The sequence below is a fragment of the Cricetulus griseus genome, chromosome 5 (assembly GCF_003668045.3).
Source record: "Cricetulus griseus strain 17A/GY chromosome 5, alternate assembly CriGri-PICRH-1.0, whole genome shotgun sequence".
Taxonomy (NCBI): domain Eukaryota; kingdom Metazoa; phylum Chordata; class Mammalia; order Rodentia; family Cricetidae; genus Cricetulus; species Cricetulus griseus.
Window position 1 is genome coordinate 177,786,802 of NC_048598.1, and position 17,140 is coordinate 177,803,941.

General features: G+C 42.4%; 2 gene segments (V, D, J or C); both read right to left on the minus strand.

Annotated features, from left to right (window-relative positions):
* Nucleotides 1–492: 492 nt before the first annotated feature.
* On the minus strand, nucleotides 493–2,997 carry LOC113838668. The segment is given in 3 exon segments: nucleotides 493–596; nucleotides 2,443–2,751; nucleotides 2,862–2,997. Coding segments are annotated over 3 exon segments (549 nt in total).
* A 6,010-nt stretch (nucleotides 2,998–9,007) lies between these two features.
* On the minus strand, nucleotides 9,008–9,750 carry LOC113838669. The segment is given in 2 exon segments: nucleotides 9,008–9,426; nucleotides 9,522–9,750. Coding segments are annotated over 2 exon segments (648 nt in total).
* Nucleotides 9,751–17,140: the final 7,390 nt, after the last annotated feature.

Here is a 17,140-nt window from a genome sequence, read left to right on the forward strand (position 1 = left end):
ATCATGAAACTCACAGCTCACAGGGCCCAGGGATTTCTTTACAGGTTCAGTGATGTTAAAGAGCGATGCAGTCTTCTTTTTTCTTGTGACTATTTATATTTAAAGTCAATAAATGCCAGCTCCAAGGTCCTGCATTTTCTTCAGCACACTGGGCTGGGAGAGGAAGCCAGGGCTCACAGGAAGTGCTCTCTGGCCTCCTGTGCACCTGCTCAAGGGCACACCTGATTTCTCTCCCCCTGATGGAACACTGACTCCCTGCAGCATGCTGGCCCCAGGCTGATGGTCAGAGCATCATGATGGCTCCCTTTATCCAGAACAAAGTCCTGTCTCACAGCCAATCCATGACTTGGAAACGGGGAAGAAAAGACCTCAGAATTACATAATTTTCTGATACTTTCAGACTATGCTTTAAATTATTGTTGTTTACTTCTGCTATTAGCATGATAATTACATAAGCATTACTGACTTCTTGTTCCATGGGAAACAGTTCCTCTACTGAGCATTTAGCTGTTGCTCATTCCAGATATTGATCTCTCCTGTGTTAGATGTTTCAATATTTGTCATAATGTCAATCATGATGCTAAATGATTTCTGCTCTGAGGGGGCACAGATCTGTCACAGTCAGTGACATAGCTTACAGACTTGGAATTAGAAGTTTCTCTCTACATCTCACACAGGACAAGAGAATGGACATTTTTGTCTCTTGTGTCCTCTGTGATTCTCTCTCTCTCTCTGGCATGAACTCACAGCCTCATTCAGAATTCAAATGTGTGTTTCTCCGTGGAGTGTACAGATGTATTCACTGTACCATTCATAGGTTTATTAATTTCAATTCAAATCACTGTTTCTTATTCAATTGCCTATCTTCATCAAGTTCAAGGTTTGAGAGAAATTCACATGAGCAACCGTTTTTGTGAGCAGAAACCTGACAATTACAGCGTTCGCAATGCTGGGGAGTCCCCAGTTCTCTACTTCCTAACATAACTTCAGACACAAAGAAATCCATGCATCCCCTGTGCACACCCATGTTCCCAGGTCCCCGTCCTCATTCAACAGTGCTTCTCTAGGATTTATCTGTCCTTGATTATCACTGAGACTGAAATGTGGTGTATGAGATAATAGTCTTTGTTTCTTTTCATGTTCAATTCCCTCCAGATTTATCCACACTGTGACATAGAAACTGCATGCTACATGTTGAGAGACAACATGGTATTTCATGGAAATGTCACACATGTTCAGACATTCAACCATTGATGGTTTCTGGAGTAGAGTATCATAGACTATAAGGCAAGGACTACCTGTGAAAAAGCTCTTGTAGAAATTCCAAAAATTGGTATTTTTATGGAACACCAAAATGAGGCAATTTGATGAACCAAATGCTGACTCTTTTGTTTTGGATCTTCAGACTATTTCTTCAAGTACACTTACTAATTCCTTTCACTCTCTCTCTGGATTTCCCTCTCTCTCACTCACTCACTCTGTCTCTCTGTCTCTCTCTCTCTCTCTCTCTCTCTCTCTCTCTCTCTGCCTCCCTTTCTGTGCTGTTTTAAAGTCTTGTGGTCTTGTGCAGTTGTGTACACAGATGAGTGTGCTTGTGTGTATACACACATACAGAGGCAAGAGTTGGTATTGGCTGTCTTTCCCCTCTCACTTTATAACCCTTCTTTAATGTAGGGTTTCTAACTGAGCATGAAGTTCATCAATTCAGCACAAATGACCTGTCCCTAAGCTTCAATGACCAATCTGTTTGGCCCCCAGTGTTGAAACCATAGTTACCACACTCATTTACATATTTCAACAACTGAAGGGATCAGTTTAAACAAATTTCCACGATGAACAGAGATGAAAGTCATGCAGTAATAAACTGAGTTAGCTAAAAGCACAGCTGGGTCACATCTGGATTACAGCGCACAGTCCTCAGTTAGAGGAGAGGAGGGAAGGTTCAGGGAAGGTTCCCGACCTGCTGGGGTTGATGGTAATGATCTCGGCCCCACCTTCCCCTTGGTTTTCACTTAAACACTAATTTATGAGTATTATAATCCAGAAATCTGAACAAGACTCTGCCTAGAGTAAGAAAGGACTCAGGAAAGTCCAGAAATTCCTTATCATGTGATTTCAGTGACTGTGTTAATGTCCTTTATGTCCTCATAGCTGTCGGTTAGCATCTTGTTATGGGGACTGTGCTTCATATATTTAAAATAGTACAAAGAGAACATGTAATTCTTTGAGGACACTGTATCTCTTCACATTACACGTGGTGAGAGAATTTCCAGAAAACAGCAAGAAAAAGTGCAGCCCAGACACCTGATGGGTGCTTCATATAACCCTGTCTGCATCATCTCCTGGGATGGATCTCTGTTCGGTGTGTGCTGTGCGCCCCCTGGTGGCCGTGAGCGGCCTCACAGTGAGGTTGATGTCTGGGTTCACACTGAGATCACTCACTGTGTCTAGCACAGTAATAAGTGGCAGTTTCCTCAGACTTCACACTGTTCATTTGCAGGTACAGAGTGTTCTTGGCATTGTCCCTGGAGATGGTGAACCGGCCTTTCACGGATGGTGCATAGTTTGTGGTACTGCCATCATATTTAATATTTCCAACCCACTCCAGCCCCATGCCGGGAGCCTGGTGGACCCAGGTCATCCAGTAGCTATTGAAGGTGAATCCAGAGGCTGCACAGGAGAGTTTCAGGAACCCCCCAGGCTTCACCAGGCCACCCCCAGACTCCACCAGCTTCTCCTCACACTGGACACCTAAAAACAACAACAAAGTAATCCTGACCAAGAAATCATCACACTTGTCCATTGTCCCTCAGATTAATGTCCACTCACACAGTCAGCATCTACTGCTCTCCATAAATTACCTTTTAAAAGAGCAACAAGAAAATGCAGCTCAGCCCCAACTCCATGCTGATCCCTGAGTGAAGTCTTGGGATCCACAGTTGAGCCCCTCTCAGGACTGGGCTGCTTTTCATGAGCAGAGAGAGGGCCCATTTGCATGTCTTCCTGATTTATAGCAAGCTCTGTCGTGGAGCCTGGAGATGGCAGGTCTTGTGTTTTTCGTTAATTTGCTGGAGGAATCAGATCATAATGTTAATGTTGGGGAAAGGGTATTAAGTTAAGAGTGTTTTATAACCATCTCCCATTATCTCTTTTACAAGCAAGAGACTCATTTTGTTGTTCATTTCAACTCAATTCTCCGTGTCTGGGATTGCAAACCAGAGTGACATTGCTCTGTGGTGCTTATTTCTGTAGGAGTTGGCACTGCTGTGTGGACCTCAGCCTTGTTGAACATAAAACTCCCTGCATAGCTATAGCTTTGTGTGCAGCTGCTGCCTGAGTTTGGGAACTCCTGTTCTTTATGGAGGTCATGTGACATGCCTGAATTCCAGTGTTCAGCTAATCACATGCATGAGCCTTTTCTAGACACTCTGTGAATTTCTTATGTTTTCCTCTAATTCAGTTTTCCTTTGCTGCACGTTTACCTATTGGTGCCTAGCAATGGAAAGTGACTGAGAAGCTGAACTTCAAGGTGGAGCTGAGCTTTGATTTCTGCTTGTCTGCAGGGGGCCCTGTCAGAGGAGCTGCAGGTGGCAAGAGAAGTTCAGGTATCAGCTCACCATGACGTGAAGCCCTGGTGGGTGAATCTCTGATAGGCAAAATCTGAGACCACAGACTCCAAAATGTCTTTTGCTTCCATTGTGCCTTTACGTGGTTGTTTCTGCCATCTTCCTCTGGTACCTGGCATGGTGTAAATGGATGTAGGGAGATCCCCAATGCCTGTAATGTAGTGTTTATCTGGTGGAAACGTCACATTCTACTGGAGATATTTCCCTGTGGATTATTATGAAGATGATTTCTTCTTATGCTGAACTGTCTAGTTGATAGTAATAAAGTTAGTTTAAATAGACTTTTGATGATTAAAAATGAATTCAAGGAAGTGTCACATAGCTAGGGCCTATGAGCTTCACCTCCTTAGCTGCATAGACTGTAGTTCAGGTTAATGATTAGGGAAAACACTTGAGTCCCCACAAGCCAGGGTGTCTCAAATTCTTTCAAACTTAATGTTGAAAGATGCATTCATAGGCTTCTGTAAAAGATATTGGCATCCAGGTTAGGAATACCTGTATTAGGAGATGCTATGAATTGACCATTTGGTTAAAATCCTTACCTCTAAGAAGGAAATCCTGCCTGGTGCTGGAAACCTAGTCAACTACCCCGGGTTTCTCACATCATAGATCTTGGAGGGAAACATTTAACTAACGGCCACTAACTAGCATGATCTCTAACTACACTCCAACTCTTCATCTTCATACTTCCAAATACTTGTTGTTATCTCCACTGATCAAGGAAACTTGTCTGCAAATTTTGAAGACAGAAAACCACAGCAGATAAAATGCAGAGTTGTTAAGCCCAAGCCTCAACTGATACATCTACAATCCATCTCCTGCCTCATAGGCTTAGGAATTGTTGTAGAAGAGGAAGTAGAAAGAGTGTGTACAGCTTAAGAAGAGTGAATCTTCTCTGAGATTATGTCTCCTATACATATTAGAGAAGATGTGTCCATCAAGTCTACCTGACAAGGCTCTTGAAACATGAGCCAAACAAGAATGAAAACAGAAGACACACTAACATGGAAGGAGGAGAGTTTACCAGGCCTCAGCTCTAGTCAAAGGTTTATAGGCAACTAAGGAGCCCAGAGCAGGAGAAACAGTCTTCAAGAGACAAGAGAATACCTCTAAGTTTTTCAATACCATAAAACCAGAAAACACATTACATGAAGTGAGGTTGAATTTCATTATGTAGATATATAGAAATCACACACACACACACACACACACACACACACACACACACACACAGACACACACACACACACACACACACACACAGACACACACACACAGACACAGACACACACACACACAGACACACACACACACAGACACACACACACACACACACACAGACACACACACAGACACACACACACAGACACACACACAGACACACAGACACACACACACAGACACACACACACACACACACACACACACACACAGACACACACACACAGACACACACACACACAGAGACACACACACACACAGACACACACACACACAGACACACACACACACACACACACAGACACACACACACACACACAGACACACACACACACACACACACACACACACACACACACACACACACACACACACACACACACACACACACACACACACACAGACACACACACACACACACACACACACACACACACACACACACACACACACACACACACAGACACACACACACACACACACACACACACACACACACAGACACACACACAGACACACACACAGACACACACACACACACACAGACACACACACACACACACAGACACACACACACACACACACACACACACACACACACACACACACACACACACACACACACAGACACACACACACACACAGACACACACACACACACACACACACACACACACACACAGACACACACACACACACACACACAGACACACACACACACACACACACACACACACACACAGACACACACACACACACACAGACACACACACACACAGACACACACACACACACACACACAGACACACACACACACACAGACACACACACACACACACAGACACACACACACACAGACACACACACACACACACACACACACACACACAGACACACACACACACAGACACACACACACACACACACACACACACACACACACACACACACACACACACAGACACACACACACACACACAGACACACACACACACACACACACACACACACACACACACACACACACACACACACACACACAGACACACACACACACACAGACACACACACACAGACACACACACACACACACACACACACACACAGACACACACACACAGACACACACAAAGAGAGAGAGAGAGAGAGAGAAACACAAATATTTATAAGTTAAAAAAAAAGAAACAATGATTTTGAAAGAAAACAGGAGTCTCCAAAAGAAAGGTGGTAGGGAGAAAACGGAGGATGAAAACGACGAATTCACAATGAAAATCAAACTCCTTGTTTCCTGAGTTTCTTTAATTGTCAATAGAGATAAAATAGTATAAAAATGCATGAGTGATTGCTTAGTAGGTTCAAAACCACACCAAGAATATTCCCTGTAATGGCACATGCATTAAACCCTAGAATTCTAGGGTGGTTCAGTAGGACCAGGAACTATAAATACTCCTTGTATTTTAACATTAGTGAGGCAAGCCTGGAACTCATGATGCTGGTTTCCCACAAAATATAATACAAAAATACTTTTAGAGGTGATTTCACAACACATATTACAGGAAGAGATAATTCCAGGCACAGGAGACAAATCTTCTGCAAGCTCTGCAACTGGTTCATGGGCTGTCTTCCAATGTGTGCTCTACAGACATTGACAGACTTGGAACCTTCTTCAACCCTCAGCTGCTAGGGAGCCATGGACACAGTTCTCATCAGGTTGCTTCCTTTGAATCTTCTGTTTGTGCCTCCTCTCTGCTGTTCATCTTCCTGCCAAGTCATGAGAAGTTCACGACTGTCTGCCTGTGTTATTATGGTAGTTCTCAGTCACTTGAAATTTTGAGAAGTCATAAAATATTAAATTCAGTGTGTGTGGTGATTGCCTTGTGATGCATTTCAAATCCCTCCTAACTGTGAGGAACTGAAGCCCCTAACTCCTCACAGGGTTTTTGCCACCTCCTACCCACCCACATTAAACTGTTCTGTCACCTAGGAAGAAAAATGGAAACAAAATTTAAACACAATACAATCCGAAGAAGTCCATTTTGTGTTGTCACTTACTTCTATCATGGGGCCTCCCCAGGGTGTGGCTGATGTACCTGGTGTCACTCCACTGTAGAAGGTTGATGTCCTCACAGTGCTGTCCATTATGAATGTCTTCATGGCTAAGAGTGTGCTGTGGTTTGCACTTCCACTCCTTCATGCTTGGACACTGTGTGGCTTTAGCTTCCATAGGTTTTGTTCATTCTGTCACCGACTCTGTGAGTTCACATGAGTTTCTGCCATGTTGTGTCTGGAAAACACGTATTCCTTTATGTTTGCTACAACCTCTGGTTCTTAGAATCATTCTACCCACTCTTCTTCATAGGTTCCTGAGAAACTAGGGAAGGGGTATGATGAGGACATCCTTTTAGGAATGTTTCTTAAATTTTTTCAGTTGTGGGTAAATATTGCTACTCTGTGTTTGTTCATTTGTTTGCTTGTATTTTTCTTGACAGGGTGTCCCTGCATATCTTTGAGACCTGTCCTGGAACTTGCTCTGTATACCAGGCTGGCCTCCAACTCACAAAGATTGACTGACCTCTGCCTCCCATATGCTGGGATTAAATGAGTGCACCAACACCACCACCAAGCCCATGTAACTGTTCTTAAAAATAACAAGGATATTGAAGCAGATCTTTGGGGGCAGCTGGCCAAACTGTACTGCAAACTTCAGGTTCCTCTCTGTCCCTGTGATATGACCTGACCCTAAAATATAAGTTTCCTGTTCCATGGGTTGATTCTTATGGGATTTGCTTCTTTACACATCATGGAACATCACATCTGATAGGAAACTTTACATGGACCCACTCTGTTACAGCTGCCCCAATATACCTAGATTCAGTTGACAGAGTCGGTCACATCTTGAAATCCCTAAGAAGTCCCACCTTCCCTTCCAGCCTCCATCTTGCTCAGACCTTACTAATCGCCTAAACTGTGAATCCTTCAGGGTCTGAAAGTGAGGTGGTCCCCCATAGGCTCACAGATTTGAATCCTTGGTTCTTACTTGGTGGAACTGTTTGTAAAGGTTAGGATTGTGACCTTGTTGAGGAAAGTGTGTCATTAGAGAAATCTCTGGTGATTCTAAAGATGCGTGCTGTTTCAGAGACCACTGATCATGCTCATAGATCAAGCTATGATCACTCATCTGATGCTCAAGTCACCAAGGTTTTATTCAGCAGTCGCCCACTACATAGCTCTGAATCTGTAAGCAAAATTAATTGCTTGTTTTTTACATTGCCTAGGTCGTGGTGTTTTATCACAGCAATAGAAAAGTTACTAAGACAGGTCTCCTTAGCAGTTTGCACAGTGAGGTGAATTTTGCAGAGACTGAAGTTAGAATTTCTATGGCTCTCACCCAAAAGATCTGGCGCTGCAACTGATGTAACCGATAGAGACAATGTGATCTATGATGGCAAATTGTGTGTGTGTGTCTCTGTGTGTGTGTGTGTGTGTGTGTGTGTGTGTGTGTGTGTGTGTCTGTGTGTCTGTGTGTGTGTGTGTGTTTGTCTCTCTGTATTTGTCTGTGTGCATATTTGCATGTCTGTGTGTGTGTGTGCATACACGCGCATGTGTGCAAGCAATTGTCTAGGTAAATGGATTTTGCTTAATCTCATTTCTCATGAACTTGTTTTATACAATTTTCCATGATGAACAGAGATGAAAGTCATGGAGTAATGAACAGAGTTAGCTAAAAGCACAGCTGGGTCACATCTGAACTGATGTGCACAGTCCTCAGGGAGAGTAGAGAGGGGAGGTTCCAGACCTGCCAGGGTGGATGGTCTAATGATCTTTGCACAACCTTCCTCCTGGTTTTCCCTTAAACACACATTCATGAGTATTGTGATCAAGAAATCTGACCAAGGCTCTGCATAGAGTAAGAAGAGATTCAGGAATGTCCACGGAATTCCTTATCATGTGATTTCCATGACTATGTCAGTGTCCTTTATGTCCTCAGAGCTGTCGGTTTGCATCTTGTGCGTGGGAGACTGTGCTTCATTCTTAAAATAGTAGGAGAAGACGTAATGTATTGAGGACACTGTATCCCTTCAGAGCACACGTGTAGAGAGAATTTCCCTGAAACACAAAGGAAAAGTGGAGCCCACACACCTGAGAAGATCACTTCTGTATCATATCCTGGACTCAATCTGTGTTCTGTGTGTGCACTGCGCCCCCTGGTGGTCGTGAGCGGCCTCACGGTGAGGTTTATGTCTGGGTTCACACTTAAGTCTCATCATTGTGTAACTAGCACAGTAATAAGTGGCTGTGTCCTCAGTCTTTAGATTGTTCATTTGCAGGTACAGAGCGCTCTTGCCATTGTCTCTGGAGATGGCAAATCGTCCCTTCACCGATGGCACATACCTTTTGGCACTGCTATCTCCATTAATGTCTGCAACCCACTCCAGCCCCTTCCCTGGAGCTTGGCGAACCCATTTCATCCAGTCGCTAGTAAAGGTGAATCCAGAGGCTACACAGGAGAGTGTCAGGGACCCCCCAGGCTGTACCAGGTCACCCCCAGAATACACCAGGTGCTCCTCACACTGGACACCTGCAAACCCAGAGAATACTGTCAGTAAAATGCCACACAAGCTCCATCAAGCTCATATCCACTAACACACTCCGTATCTCATCTCCATTAATCACCTTTTAAAAGAGCAACAAGGAAAACCCAAATCAGCTCCAAATCCGTGGTGTGAACTGTGCTCAGTGCTGATCCCTGAGTGTGAAGACCTGAGATTCCAAGGTTGGGCTCTTTTGTCTGAGCTTCAGGGTCAGCGCTGGGCTGGTTATCATGGGAGGAGAGAGGCCTTATTTGCATGTCTTTCTGCTCTATAACAAGTTCTGTAGTGGGCACTGAAAGATAGCATGTCATAGTATATCTGAAAATGTTTCCCAACCTCCTCTCTTGAGATACTCATTATCATGGTAGAAAATGTGTCCAATGAAGTGACTGACCCTTGTGGAAACACAGCCTGCTGGAATAAACATCAAAGAGAAGAGCCAGGAATCTTTAATCCACAGAGGACACCATTGATCACCATCAGTCCAAGGTCACCTGTGAGGCAAATTCCAGATGGTTCTATATGTAATTCCATAACAAAAGGAGTGAGGAAGGAGAGGAAGAAAGAAAGCAGAGAGGGAGCACTGGTTGTCAAAGGTGAGTCATTTGTAAGTGAAAAAAGAGGTGTATATGAAAATCTCAGGTATAAATATCTGAAAAGGAATCCACTTGATATTAATCACTGATCCTCAAACACAGTGATCTAAGATGGATTCCAGCAGGTCACAAGTACCACACATAAACACACACTCTCACAGGAGTACACACACACACACACACACACACACACACACACACACACACACACACACACACACACACACACACACACAACACACACACACACACACACACACACACACACACACACACACCACACCACACACATACACACACACACACACACACACACTATTCAAACACTGACTCAGGAAAGACAAAGCCTGAATGATAACCACTTTTTATATTTTATGCCAAGAAAAGTAAATAGGTGAAATTACAGGGAAATATTGTTACTTCTGTAATGTAAATAGTATCCTTGGAGGTATGGAAAGAAATAAGGTAGAGTCAGATAACTTAATATCACTCTTTAATTCTCAAGACAGACAGTGAAATTGATATCTAAGGCATCATTAAATATTTCTTCAAAGGACATGCAATGCAGCAATCTAAACTAAAACAAGTGTTGGTAGAAAAAGATGAAAAAGAAGAAAGTAACTGAAGTAAGCAGTTGGATGCTTTATTTTAAAGCAAGTACACCACAGTTAACGTTTCTGGGCATGCCATTAAACAACAGGTAGAAAGAATTTGTCATCTTAATTGGATGAAAATTATAAAAGATCTAGTATATATTTTCCAAAGCAAATTTCATTTAAGCATAACAGGAAGAATAAATATTAGAAAGATAAATTATACAGTGACAATAAAAATCAAAACAGAATTTTTAGTTCCTAATACTGATTTCAGTTAAAGATGACATCACCAGGAAAAAAAAACCATTGTCAACCTATGTGGAATACTACATGCTATACAAAAATCTCACATGCCAATGTATAAAACTTCTCACAGCAGCTCCTACATAGGAAATAATCCAACCACCCTAAGATCTAGCGGCATCTGCAGTGTTCACAGGTAAGAGTCAGGCAGGCAGAGTTCATTCAGGAGACCACCAATTAGAACATGACCATGAAACTGGAAGACTTCCTATGTGTGGGACTCTCACCTAATGCAGAAGAACATTGGGCACTAAGCCCACTGTCGATACAGAGAGATGTGCTGGGTCTGGCTTGAAGACAGAATATGGAAGGACCTGGTTACTTAAATAAAGCCTTTTCTCTATTAAAGATAGAGACAGTGAACAAAATATGATAGTGTAATGTTCCATGTGCCTTTACTAAGATGGGAGCACAAATACAAACTTGTGGATTTGTCGGAAAGATGTTTCTCTTACACTACTTCAAGAACAAATTGACTAAAAATAAATATTTTGTAGAAAGCTAAAACAATAAAACCAGAAGATAACATGAAACTGATTTCTTAAAAAGATATTGAAAATAGCCGGGCATTGGTGGCGCACGCCTTTAATCCCAGCACTCGGGAGGCAGAGGCAGGTGGATCTCTGTGAGTTCGAGGCCAGCGTGGTCTACAGAGCAAGTGCCAGGATAGGCTACAAAGCTACACAGGAAAACCCTGTCTCGAAAAACCAAAAAAAAAAAAATATTGAAAACAAAGTTAGGAATCCTGATAATAGGAGACCTTAAAGCTCTGACTTATCGCTCTCAGTAAGTAGAAATCCATGCCTCGTTCTGGAAACCTAGACAAAATCAGTGTGTATCAAGTCATATGTATTGGAGGAGAGCTATAACTTCCACTTTATTAAATAACATAGCCTCTAATTACATTCTCAATATTTATCGTCTTCCTACAGATAAGTTATCTCCATCATCAAGCAAACTTCTCTTTGCAACACCTGGTGACCATTACAGAGAACCTTAACATAGAAAGATGTGGACTTGTGCAGGCAAGCCCCAACTGAAGATCTACAGCATAACTCCTGGACCTAAGGCTCAGAGATCACCTCAACAGTGTGAGGAAAAAAATCATGATGAAGAAGAACAGTTTATTTAATGCAGGATTCTCTCTCCTAGACAGGTTAAAGAAGAAATAACCATTAAATCTTACCAACATGTCTGCTGAAGTGTGACCCAAACAATGAAGGCATCAGTAGGTATGCTAACACAAAAGGAGGGCAGCTCCCCTGTCCTCAAGCCTAGTCACAGCGACACAGACAGCTAAGGAACTGTGTGTCTGAGCAACACTCGTCAGAGAGAAGAGCACACCATTAGAAAAATCCAATAAATCATATTTGCAAGGAACATTATATGAACTGAGAAGCCTGTATTTATATATTTAGGAATGTGTATAATGTATATATAGGTATGTAAATATAGATACATATGTCTATATATACATAAGAAAAAGGAGGATTAAATATGAAAGAGAGAAGAAGCAGAATAGAACATAAAGTTTTACTCATGCATGGAGAAATTTGTCATTGAAAAATATCTTAATATTACAAATTGAAGAAATCTAAATTCCTATATCTCAATATACAAGACTCCTGGGTGTATGGATGAGTGGGTGTCAGAATTTTTATCTTCATCAAATATTTCCCAGCTGTGTACTATTCCTACTACAATTCTTCCCTGTCAAGACAGAGACATTTATTGGCAAAGTAGTGGCAAGACTATTTTGAAAGCAAACTAGCATTTGTTTATTTCAATTAAACCATAAGACACAAGAGGGATACAAGCTTGGTAACATTTTTCTCATTGAAAATAACATTTACATACAATACATTGTGATCACAATTCTTCTCTCATCTCCCCCAAAGTGCTCACATCTCTCCACCATTCCAAGGTCAATCATTCTTCCCTGCCCCCTCTCTCTTTAGAAATTAAACTGGTAAATAAAATGAAATGTAAACAATCTTAAATAGAATAAAAAGAAAAATCAAGAAGCACACACAGGTGCACAACACACACACACACACACACACACACACACACACACACACTAGCATGATTGCCCTCTCCAAGATTTTGGTCTTGGGAAGTTTCAGTACCTCTATCCCTACTTTGGTGTTCAATGGTCCTAGCCTCATCTTCGCACCAGGTTCTCCACTGCAGTTGATGACCAGGCTCCAATACTGCTGTAGCCAAGTCTTTCCAGTCACTGTGGGATAATTCTGCCACTAGTTAACTATGAATTTAACATTTGCCTCACAAAACGTAAATGCATACCATATGAGACTACCCCTTCCTTAAATCTCCTCAAATGTATCATTCCTGCATTAATCCAGTCAGCTCTTGCACAGCCTGGGGGATATCTGCCATTTGGCAGCTGTTCCTGTAAGGTGACTGGATAAATTAAGGTTGGTTGTTTGAAAACCTTGATCTGTTCTTCTCCAATCTTATAATGTAATACTGAGTGTGTATCTCTCAATTCCTCTGTATTTGTCTGAATATCTCTTAAACCTTGTAACTTAGTCAAAATGGAATTACTTTCTTTATTAACTCTCTAAGACCTGTATCTTGGCACTCATTTTGAACAAGTTGGCACTCACATCAGCCAACATTTTAAGGGAAAAGAATGATCAATTCAGTAATGTTAGTAACTGGCATTACATGGATTCTATCTAAGTTAATTATCCCCTCATTAATTGTTCCATTTCAAAACCACACATACAGTGACATAACTCCTTCCATCATAATGGTGTTTCTAATTTTTTTTGTAGTGGAAAAATCTTTTAAACTAATTCCCTCTGTAACAATAAATCTTTACTCAAAGTCGCCCAATCCCTGCTGCCACATATGAACCCAAAGTAACACACAGAAATTATTAGGTACAATGCTGCTGGCCAATGACTAAGATTTATTACTTGCTAGCTCAGGCTTAATTATCAACCATAACTACTAATCTATACATGTATAAGGACTTATCGAGGACGGTGGCAGAATGTGTCTTCTTTCTGGGATCACATGGTGGCTCCACAGAGAAGAGAGGAGGAAGAAAAGAGCGATTTCCTGCTTGTCTCTGTTTATATTCTTTGTCGGCCTGCTATGTCACTTCCTGCCTGGATCACACGACTTCTCTTTACTACACTTCCCAGAATCCTTTTCAACTCCTAGTCCCGACTAACTTGCTTCTCTATAGGCCAATAGTACTTTATTTATCAACCAATAAGAAAAACAGTACACCCACGGTCCTCCAAATCTGCTGCTGCTGATGGTGAAATGTGATACTTATTGACTCTGAGTGGAGATGGCAGGCTCTGAAAAGCCTGGTGAGTACACACAGCTGCTGTTAATGGCCTGTCAGAAGTCTGAGGAGGGGAATCCAGGAAAAGCCCAATCCCACTGGGGAAAAGAAGCCAAAGAGACACCTGTCTTCACTACGGAACGTGCAAATATGCTAACTCAGGTGGCGTTTGGAAGTGAAGCACCTGAAATGTCTTCTCATGAATCTTAATCAATAAAAGCCAGAAGTAAGAGATCAGGGTCAGAACCTAGAAGGTCAGAGAATGGGGAATAGCTGCCAGTTGCTTCCTACCTGCTTTGTTCCTGCATCCAAAAAGGCTGAGATCCTGTCCACATGCCACTTTATCTCTTCCTGTCTCCACCTCCCAAGTTCCTGGATTAAAGGTGTGAGCAAAGAACGCTGGGATTAAAGGTATGTTTCTCCACTGCCAGGATTCTGTGGTTAAGTAGTAGCTGGCTCCACCCTCAGATCTCAAGGCAGCTAGAGACCGCAAGTGCAGGAAATATACAAGGAAATCCTTATGAAGTGACAGCTGAGACCTCAGCACCAGCGCCCAAATTTATCTGCACCTGTCATTGCACTGTCCCCCCCTCCATGTGTGATCTGTGCCCCCTGCTGGTTCTGAGCGCTCCTGCAGGGAGGTTTGTGTCTATGTTTGGAATCCCAAAGATGACCACTCACTGTGTTTCACACACAGTAGTAAATAACACATATACTAAGCACAAACTGCCTACATGAATATCCAGTGTGTCTTAGAATTGTCTCTGGATATGGAAAATCTACCTTTATTAAAATCCATTAGCTTTTGCTTTTCCATCAGGTTGCAGTGAATGGAAAAGTTATGTCAGTTGAAATCCTTACTGTCCTCTAGGTATGGTATCTCCTCACACAAACTTTGAAGAGCAAATTTCTGTTGCCTGCTTCAGAGGGTTCTCTTAAATGTTACACAATTAGCTGTGAGCTATGGAGTGAATCTCTCATACACACACTCACACACACACACACACACACACACACACAGAGAGAGAGAGAGAGAGAGAGAGAGAGGGAGAGACAGAGAGAGAGAGATAGAGAGAGAGCACAAAATTGGAATGAAAATACACAATAAACAGTATAACAAGACAAAAAATCCTAAACAAGGGTATTTAAGAATAAGACAATCACTGAACAAATATGCCATTGTGTTAGTTTTGTTTATCCAACTCCTGGAAATAGGGCCCACCTTCAAGAGTCTGCATATAGACCAGGGAGATAATCTGAAAAAGACTAATTATGCCATTAGGTACCAACTTCAGGTAGCTTCTTGGTTAGATGTGGTAGCCCATGTCCACTTCTCCTCTCAGCACTGGGACCCAGTCAGTTTGCACATAGGCGCACTGTGTGCTTGCCTCTACAGTCTCCCTGAGTTGATACATCCATCAGTCCTTTGTGTCCAGAGGAGACTGTTTCTTTGGAGTCCTCTATCACCTCTGGCACCTGCAATCTTTCCACCGCTGCCCTATATTGGTTCCTTGGTCCTGAGGTGAAGGTTATTGAAGATCGCCCTTTTAGGCCCTGGGGCTCCCAAGTATCTCATCTGCACACAGTGTTCGTTTGTTGTTCTCTGCCAACTCCCCAACAACAGTAAAGATAAACATATTTGTTGCCTGATAACATACTAAATGCATCCAACACTGTGAATGCTCCTCAGGAGAGGTGAAGTTTTTACTTGGGCTCAAGCTCAACTTCTTTTTGTTCACTGAAATATAAAGTAGTGTCTTCAATGATAGGGTGTTATCAGTTTTTGGGGAGCAACTAGCAGTACCTTTTTGTGGGTTTTCATGAGGGCTCTTTAGCCAATGACTCAACTTGAGAATGAGTATCCACTCATACCCATCTTCTACATATCCAGTTGTTTACTGGGGATAAACATTACAATAAATTGAAACCTGCTTGAAGTTTGAGGTTTAAGACTCAGTGGACCTAAGCTCTGAACCTCTTGTTACAGACCAGGCACCTTTCATCCTAATGAACGCAGCGGGTTATTAGGAGTCTTGTCACAGTAGCTACATCACGAGAATTACATGGTCTCTGCAGTTACTTGAGGTCAGGACAGGAAACCTTAGGGTCTCAGAGGACTCCCTCACTCTCCAGATGTTTCTCTCGCCTACTATAGTTTCTTTCCTGGAGAAAGTTGGGTCTACAGCGCCCCCTGCTGGTCCTGAGCATCCTCACATTGAGGTTGTGTCTGGACACAGAAGAGATATCATGCAAACAAACACTGTATGTTAACTTTGCTTTAACATCCCCACTTTTAGTAAGCCTTGAATAGGTAGTCAAATAAATTTACACACAGAGATATAAAATCAAGATTACGAGACACTAGAAAATTTTAAATCTGGAAACCTTTTATGGGAGTGAAATGCATTTGAGCGATGATCCTGTTTACATCAAATGAAGAGCATCTGAACCCTGATAGCAGCATATTTTTGCAGATTAATGTTTGCCTACAGGTTACACGTGTGTACACACAGTGATCCAATCATGCTCTTATCCCTGAGAGTCTGCTCTGCTATTCCACAGCTGCTTTCCACTCGGCTTCTACATAGCAAACACATCACAGCCTCTGGCAGTCTTTAGCATCCATGACACGCCTTGAAATAAAAGGATGCTGAGCTCTGGAAGTGAGATCCAGAAAAAGAGAGAAGGACCTGAGGACACAGCCAGCACCTTCCATGCAGAGTGATATCTGGCAGAGGGAACAACCCATGTTTGGAAAACAGATGTCATCACTGTCAGCACAGATGTTCCCTTTAGACAACGGGTTTCCTCAGGTAATTCACCTGATGTCTCACATAGTAAGGAAAAGGCATCTGTCACAAGGTTTCTACAAATTACAATG